Raw genomic sequence first — 9,006 nt, 5'->3', positions numbered from 1 at the left:
CTGGTACTTGGTGCAGTAGGTACAGTGGCCCCAAGAGCCTAGTTGTAGAGCTGGTTCCAAGCTCATGTGTAAGGTAGACCCAGCCCAATTCCCAGTGTTCACCGAAAGGGGGAATAATGTCACACACACACACACACACACACACACACACACACACACACACACATCCTTGCTCCCTTGGGTCCTGTCTACGAAAGCACAGATCTAACTTTAGTCACCAAGCCAGGGTGGAGAGGAACCTGAAATCATCGATTTGGGCTGGCCAGGGGTACAGAGTCAGGGTGGGATTGGGTTCTGAGTATCCACATTGTCCCTTAGTATTAACTCTTAAAGAGCCAGATTGATTCTAGGATGCCCCTCCATGATGGTGGTCAGTAAGACCACCCACCCTGACTTATTACAGCATGGCTTCAAATTCAGACTCTTGTCGATATATTAGCTGTGTGATCTTGGGCAAATTGGCCAACTTTTCTGGGTCTCATTTACCTTTTCTGTAAAATGGGGGTGCTTCCACTAGGTGGCCTCAAGCCATTTCTATTGTCTTCTACAGGAAATGGGATGTATCATACTTTAAATTTCCTCCTGGGAAAGGTAGACTGAGGCCTTCCTGGGGCCCCGTGTGTGAACAGTGGTATTTCATACATCTATTATTTCAAAGGAGAACAAAGTAGAGAGAGCAAGCAGATTTCTTAATTTTATGTACCCAGTACTCCAGTGGAATTTGACAGAATTTTGCCGATTTATCTTCATTTTGTGGGGGTTTTTTCAATCTCAGTACTTCAGGTTTTTTTCCTTTCTTTTTTTTAAGTCAATGTCTTACTTCGAGGTAAACCAAGTCCAATGTTATGGGGCTAGAGGCTTCCACATTTCAGAAAAAATCTTAGGGATCCTAGGAGTCCACCTGGGGAAATACTGAAGTAGAAACTTATTGGGTGTTCATTGAGAATTACAGGAAGAGGAGGAAAATGCTGTATATTTTAAAGGGTGAAAGAAACAGCCTGCTCGACTCAGACATTCTTGGGTATAGCAGAAGGCCAGGCCTTAGCAACAATAACAGAGAAGGGAACAAGAAATGAACATGCATCATTTTGATGAACATGCATCATTTTGGAACCCAAGCTTAGCCTCAGCGCCTGCTGAAGCTAAACATTAACAGGCAGTGTGGTCAATGAGAGATTAAAATGCAATTACACCTCATATCTCTCTTTTCCAGGGTTGAGAGTTTGTTGATGTTAGTACAAAGATAAGGGGCCTTATCATGTGACTGGTGGCATGGGCTGAGTCAGTTGTTGACCTTTGAAATTTCAGGTCATAGACAAGGTGTTCTTGGGGCTGCCCCAGGAAGCCGGAACCGTGTCTGTTTGGTTTCCTTGCACACCGTTCGGCAGCCCCATGCATCCATGTACACCTAATATATACAATATGACGAAAACAGACGTATAGAAAATCTCCATTGGGAACCATTGGCTGATGGTGAAGGGGGGTGGGGAGAGATCCTTATCCTCTTGATAATACCAACTACCTTCTCTTCCAACTTTACTTCTATTATATTATGACCTAACCATTAAAATCGAGCAGTCGTAAATTCCTAGTTGGCTACCTTAACTCCACTGGAGAGAACCCTTGTACCTGGTCATCATGGTGACATGAAGAATGCTGGAAATCCATTCTGTCTTTATGTGGTACCTTTGGATGCTTCTGGGACTACTAAAAAACATTGTCATCACTTGTTTGAAAAATCCTTGGACAGCAAAGATAAAGGAATATTTGCATAGGTTATAAGATCACAAGATTACAGATAGAGTGCAGGAAGAGATGTCAGAATTCATCTAGTCTAGTCTTGAGATCTAGAAAGGTTTCTTAACTTATCCAAGGTTATGCTGGGAGTGAGAAACAGATTGAAAAGCTGAATTCAGGTCTCCTGACTCTTGGGATTTCCTCAGATGCAAATTTTCTCAGTGCAAATAAAACATGCCTCCCAGAGTACCTCACTTTCTACCAGGGTGTGGTTGATTGGGAAATGGGAAGCTTTCTGTTAACATCCTATATATGCTTGCCCTTACAATATCCCTTCTCATCAGGGTGTTGGCAATGCACAATAGGATTTTTAATTTTCTGTTCCTGTGTTGCAATTCAGGGGAATAGTGCAAATTGCCCTAGGTAAGTCATTGATGTTACCAGTAATTAGGCATTTCACTACTAGTTCCAAACCACTTCTACTCATTAAACCAGCCACTCTCAGTTGGGTGCCATCCCTGAGGCAACCACACCCTCCCAATAGTTCCTACAGAGCTGAGTAAATGCCCTCAAATTTTCTCTACCTCCTAGAAAGCTACCACATTCCAGCCAACTCCCAGGGATTTGAGTTTGAGATAAAGCATTTCTAGTACTTCTAAGGGGCCCCAGGCTAGAAAGTCTACATCAAGCTGAAATGACCTGGGAGTTTAGGTGGGTAGCTTCCATAGACTGGTCCTGGCAAACTTGGTTTGGTCTAGGCCAATAAGACTAGGTCCTGGAGTCAACTTGTTTCCCTGAGAGATCTCTTACAACCAGATAGAGGAGATCCTGGGCTACTGATGCTTGACTGAGCATTTCCCGCCACTGCTGGACTTCCAATGTGGGCCTTTCTTGCCTAATCAAAAACAGGAAGCTATTTGAAGGGGCCTAGAAAGCAGAACTGACTGCAATTTGCCAAAGATAAGAAATAAAAGAATCCAGTATAATGATAACCACTAGACTAGATGTTGCCTTAATATAGATATAATCTGCGGTTCAAATCTTAGAGCAGGGGAGGGTTGCAACTATGAAAAGCAATGTCTCAAAATCTCAGTTGTTTTTCAGTTTGTTAAACAGGGAAATAATTCGGTGCTGGGCATGGAAATTCATAGGCTAAAAGTCGGAATACCTGGGCTCCAAATCTCATCCTGTTGTCAACTTACTTTTATGATATTAAGCAAATGGCTTCAGTTTTTTCCAGGCCACAATTTCCTTATCTCTCATAAAGACAGGGCTGGACAGAATGACCCAAAGGGTCCTTCCACTCCTGGGATTCTACAATTCTAAGTGGGACCTAGAGTTTCTTTTATGCAAAGTCTTTGGAAATACTGAGAGACAATTTCCACTGAGTGGGAAAAAATTTTTTTTATCATTTAAATCATGGTATTACCATGATTTGTGTCAAGTCACATCTTAGCAAATCTCTCAGGTACTTAGGTGGCATTTGACACATTCCATAGTATTACACCAAAGGTATCTGAAGGATGAACCAGCTTGATGCAAAACATTCCCCAAAGGTTGGTCAGTTGTGCCTCAAAGGCACCTGTTAGCAAATTAGAAATCTAGCTGCTAAGGAACAGGGAAAAGAAGAAAGGGAAAGGAAATCATTGGGGAATGACTTCACCTATCATTAGAGTCCCTCCAGATCATCCAACTAGGAAACAAAACCAAGTAGCCTGTCCCCATAATGGTCTAATCTCACTCTCCTGAGGACTCCAGGTCTATACACTGAAGGGCAGGACAAACAGTCCAGGAATTTTCATTCTAGCAATCTTCCAAATGGGGGCTAGATTAAGCAGTATTCCAGGGCAGTGGTTCTTAAACCTTTTGTGTGTGTGTCATAGACCCTTTTGGCAGTCAGTCTGGTGAAACCCTTCTGAGAATAATATTTTTAAGTGCATAAAATAAAATACAGAGCATTACAATGAAAGCCATATATATAATACATATGTACATATATATGCAATATATATATATACATATATATATATATATATTTTTTTTTTTTAAATTCATGGACCCCTGAAATCTGTCCATGGGATCTTTGGAAGTTTGTGGACTTCAGGTTAAGAACTCCTCTGGGAAATTCACTGGAAACCTAAGTTGAGGGAAGTGTTATATGGTATAAAGAGGACTGGATTTGGAGACAAAAGAAGAGTTTGAATCCTTGCTTTGCCTCTTAATGACTTGTGTGACTTTGAGCAAGTCACTTCTCTGAGCCTATGACCTCTCTGGGCCTCAGTTTCCCCATCTGTAAAACAAAGGGTTGCATTAGATGACCTCAAAGTTTCTACCAGCTCTAAATACTATAAATCCTATAAATATTTTCAGAAGTCATGTGGTTTTATGCCATATAGATTATGTGGTATCCTTTGCTTTCCTGTCATCTTTCTTCCAATTCCCTTCCCAACATTCCCTTAGTCCCTTCTCCAAACTAGTTGGCAGTAGTATTTAAGAAATAATAAGAGGGGATATAATAAAGTTGCTACATGTTGGGATGTTTGAGGGAATTATCACTGAAATGTTCAACTTCCCTTGGTGACTATGTTGATATCATCAAAGCTTGTGTTTCTCCTTTTACACTTTTAGAGCTACTTTCATAGGATTTATAGTATCTAGTTCAACCCCTTCATGTTATACTTGAGAAAACTGGGCTCCAGAGAAATGAAATGACTTGTTCCTCCTGTTGCCTTCTCACCCTCTAAGACCCAACTTGACCCATTCTGGATCTACTGGATGGACCCTCCGCTTTATCGGGGCTGTAATTTGGATCACTCTGTTTTTAGTTACTTTCTTAAATATCAGGGAAGGAGGACAAGGGAAATCCTTCTCATTCTTTCAAACTGAATTTGAAGTGGAAAAAATGTAGTGTTTTTTAGCAATTTGGATGCTCTTCTCCTTACTTTAAAAAAAAGGCTCCTTTGTTGAAGATGAAATGTTGCCTTTAGGCCACACTGTGGACTGGCCCTTCTGGAAGGGCTCAGTAACCCTCTGTTCTGTGCCCTTTCCGTACAGGCATCTAAGATTAACAGCAGGATACTCATCCAGGGGATTTACATGACACTGTAAAATCTGTGTTATGTTTTGGATCAAGTCTTTGCAAATCACTTCTGATTCAATTTTGTTTTCATTATCTAAGTGTAAATAGCAGTAAAGTGGGAGTTACAGATTTCTCAAACACTAAAAGTGATAAACAAAGCTAAAGCCAAGTCTAGATAAGGAGGTAAACCACCCAGGAGAATCCCACACTCCCAGTAAAGAACATGAGCCAGTCAGAAGTATGTGTGTGTGTTTCTTGTCTCCAGAACTTTTATTTTTCCTTCATCTGTAGAGTTTGCAGTGTATGCGTATGCGTGCTATTATTTTGACTATTTCTGTTCTAGTCTTTATGATAATGTAGTAATAGGTGCTTAGTGAAGCAAGACAGTTTGGAAGTCACAAAACCATTCTAAGAAACAAAGATACAAGTGTTTCCCCAACTGTTAGCTTGCGGCTCCCTCTAAACGGTTTTCACGCCTCCATTTAAAAATAGTTGGCATAATGCTGCTCCCCCCCTCCCCCCAGCATTTGTGACCACATTACCACGGGAAAAATATGAGCCATAAGTACGTAGTTAGGATGGCATTTCCAGGACCAGAGGTCTACCTCAGCACCTGTACTTAAAAAAAAAAAAAAAACCACTCCAAAAGACTACTGATTTCGCTGATTAACGTGGGTGTGGGTGTTCCCTATTCCCCCGCCTTTTCTTGCTCTGATCTTTAAGGTGGGGAGGTATATGTAGCTATTTCACTTAGGAAAGCGGGTGGTGGGGGAAATGTTTGGGACATGACAAAGGCTATGACTAGTAAACCCTCCGGGTGCTTTGGTTTTAGCCCAGCCCAGACTGATGGTTTATGTGTCGCCGCCACGCACTGCTGCTCTGCCTGTAGGAATGGATGGATGACCAAAGCTGCCCGCCCCAGATCGCTCAGGCAACCCACCCCAAGCACCGCAGCCTATCCAACTTAGCTTGTCACCCGCATGTGTGTGTTGTATTGTGCTGTGTTCCGTGTGGGTGGCGCCCGAATCAACAAGGAATTTGTTTTGAATTTAGGGAGAACAGAGATTTATTCCGGTTCCTGCCGTGGTGTGTCTCGAGAGATGGGGAACAAGAAGATGTCTCTTTGAAAGGTGCCCAGTCCTAAGCAAAGGAATTAATAGACTGACGGGCTGAGACCCGGCTCAGGGCTGGTGCAGCAAGGCTTTGCTCTCTGCCGCCAGTAGTGGGTTGGAGGTGGGAAGAGGAGTCTGGGTGGGAGCTGGATTAACTTTGATCTTGCGGCTGGCTGGCTGGCTGGCTGGTTGGAGCTGCTGCTGCGGCGGCTGCTGCTGCCACCGCTCGGATGTACGAGCTGGGTCTGAGCGCCGCTCAGTGCCGTGTGTCTCCGCGTTTGCCTCTTTAATCAGGAACACAGAAGGGGCGGGTCCTGAACCGGCGTGTAATCGGATAGCTCAGCCTCTGCTCTGACATCCACATGCTGCTTTGCCTGAAAAGGCTGCGAGGAGCTGAAGGGGAGGCAAAGAAAGAGAAGAAGGCACCGAGCCCACAAGCCTCTGAACATCTTCACACACACAGACACAGAGAGACACGCACCGACCCAGGAGCAGAAGGAAGAGGAGGTGGAGGAGGCTGGATGGGGAAAAGACCCAACTCTTAGCCGCGATCAGCACCGTTCAGATGAAGGCAGCTTCCTCAGCCCTAGCAGCCGCAGCCGCCGCCGCAGCAGCAGCCTCACACAGAGTATAAATCCCTGAGCTGCCTCCAGAAGCCTGCTCTTCCCACACACTCCCCCCTGAAACTGGCCAGACTTGGGGAACTGCGCCCAGCTCAGCCACGGACCTCAGAGGACAATCCCACTCAGGGAAACGCAGCGAAGGGGAGAACTGACCGATGCCGGCAGATTGTCTGTCCCTCCGCCGCGTGTCCGTACTGTGTGTGAAGTCTGTGTATCAGTGTATGTGCTTGAAATTATACATTTGCTTGTGATTTGTGTGATGCCCAAAGACAAGCCTCTTTTATTTTTATTTTATTTTTTTATCCCTGGCTTTCGGGAAATGCTCGTGACATTATAAGATAAAGGCAATGACACTTTAAGGAACTGGAGAGAATACATTTTTTTTTTCAAAGGAGGAAAGCAGTGCCCTCTTCCCTTTCTTCTGATTTCGAGAGCTGCCCTTCCTCCTGTTGAGGTGCGGTGGGTTCACAAGCCCAGCAGAAGGGTAGAAGACGGGACGTCTGGACCCCGGAAGAGGGAAACGAGACAATTAGGAACACTTGCGAAAGAAATTCTAAGGAGGAAAAATAAGACACCCAAGAGAGACTTTCAGTTACCAAGGAAGACCTATACATCAGCTCTTGAGAAAGCCCCTTCTCCAAAAATGGATACATTTTATCTTCTCTGGGTTTCTTTAGCTCTCAGCTTTTCAGGACCCGGAGTGACAGGAGAAGCAGGTAAGCCTTCGAAAGTTGTTTTCTATGCGTTTGTGATCGTTTTCCTTAAAAGCCAGTGCAAATGCAGGGGGTGACGTACACACAGCGCAGAACAAGACTTACTCAATAATTTAGACAGATCCAACCATCCTGCTCCACCATCACTGCTTTAAAAATGCAACTTTTCCCTCCTGCTAGCAGTAGTGTGTGTGTGTGTGTGTGTGTGTGTGTGTGTGTTTTGAAACAGACAGTTTTTGGCGGTGTTCAGATGTCACATATGGACTGAATCAAAGGTTTAAAAATACTACAAAGCCTTCGCATTACAGTTTTAGGGATTTTTTTCATGTCTTGAAGCAGAACACATCTCCCTTGAGTTTCCTGAACCTAGCCAGAAAAACATAAATCATTTGTATTCACCCCATTTAGCTACATAGAGCAAGGCAAAGTGAAAGGGTTGGGAGAGAAGGGATCTAGTTTTCATTTTCAAAGGTTGGCTCATTCTTTTGAAAGGAATAAATGGAAAAACCTCAAAAATTATATGGCTAAGGCTGATGAAACAGTCTGGCTTAAGGTACAAAATAAGGGGCTTCAACTAAATGCTTTCAATTGATAATCACGGTTCCCATTTTTTAATCCTGGCCTCTGCAATTCCACACTGTGTATATGTCCCTGTGTGTTTTCTGGCAGAGTAAATGGTATACAATTTTTATTAGATAAAGCAAACAACATGGCCCTCAAAGATCTTGTGAAGGGCTTAAGAAACTTTTCCTTATGGAATTCACTCTAGACCAATGGCCAGAAGGGAATGTGGGCAAACTGCAGGAAAGGTAAGCACAGAGGCCAGAGGATGGGCCAGGCATTAATGGGGATGGGGGGGGGGGGAATTGAAACACGTGTAAACTTTGTGTGAAAGGCCAAATTTCTTAAATGAATGAAGGGCAACTTTACCCCCTCCTTCTTGGGGAGAGTTTCCATGATGCATCTTTCTCTCAATTGATTACTCAGTCGATCTGGGATCTGACAGCTCTTACCAAGAACTAACAGGTGACTGGGGAAGACAAATCTACACTAGGACACACCTGACCCATCTGGAGGGTATGTGTTAAGTCCACTCCTCCGAAAGCCATTAGCTTGCCACGGAGTCTTAAGAAGAGGCCCAAGCCTTCATGGGTAAACCCTGCCATGTTTCTATCCAAGACCGAGGGAGGTTAGCCAACCGCCTGGTAATTCACTGAGTCTCTTTAATTTGACAGAGAAGCTTTCTATACTTTATGTGCTCCCTTTACTTCCTTTTGCCCCATCCTTTTAACTTGAATGTGTGTTTGAGGGGGAGGACTATTAAAGAAGCACACTTTCTCTCCCACTACCTTCGTTTCCAGTTATTTCTCTCTCATAAAGAGATCGCCCCAAGGGCAACTATAGCTTCAGTAGTTTACCCACCTGGTGGGATAGGTTCGGATCCTACCTTTAGGGATTCCCGCCACTCCCTATTCTCTTTCCTTAATTCTAAGGTCACAGCATGAGGCAAAATTAAATTACTTCCCACAGTCCTGGATGCTGCATAAATTATGTATGTTTATGTAATTTACTGTGTGTACTGGGAGCGAGCGGGCCCATGAAGCATTATTATGCATTCATACACATACTCACAGAGGCCCAGTCTGGGTAAAAGGACACACACACACACACACACACACACACACACACAAACACGAGGGAACAGAATGGGTTGTGAAGTTGGAGAGCAAGGGAGCATCTCA

The 9,006-nt window shown here is 43.8% G+C and overlaps 1 protein-coding gene across 4 annotated transcripts in view; it reads left to right on the top strand.

Annotated features, from left to right (window-relative positions):
- The first annotated feature begins 6,036 nt into the window (after positions 1–6,036).
- The window catches only part of NRP2 (neuropilin 2), a 149,823-nt gene continuing 146,853 nt past the window's right edge, over positions 6,037–9,006 (top strand). For 2 of the 4 annotated variants that reach the window (XM_069075305.1, XM_069075304.1), the window contains exon 1: positions 6,037–7,267. In XM_069075305.1, the coding sequence (XP_068931406.1) occupies positions 7,195–7,267 (73 nt within the window). In that variant the 5' untranslated portion in view covers positions 6,037–7,194. The remainder of the gene's footprint in view (positions 7,268–9,006) is intronic. The other 2 variants (XM_069075306.1, XM_069075307.1) reach the window with 2 other exon arrangements.

The sequence above is a fragment of the Petaurus breviceps genome, unplaced genomic scaffold (genome assembly GCF_028583685.1).
Source record: "Petaurus breviceps papuanus isolate PSGF00001 unplaced genomic scaffold, PetGlider_PUasm1.0 90903, whole genome shotgun sequence".
NCBI classification, from domain to species: Eukaryota; Metazoa; Chordata; class Mammalia; order Diprotodontia; family Petauridae; genus Petaurus; species Petaurus breviceps.
The sequence above is the reverse complement of the archived record's forward strand: the minus strand, read 5'-3'. Positions and strand labels throughout refer to the sequence as shown.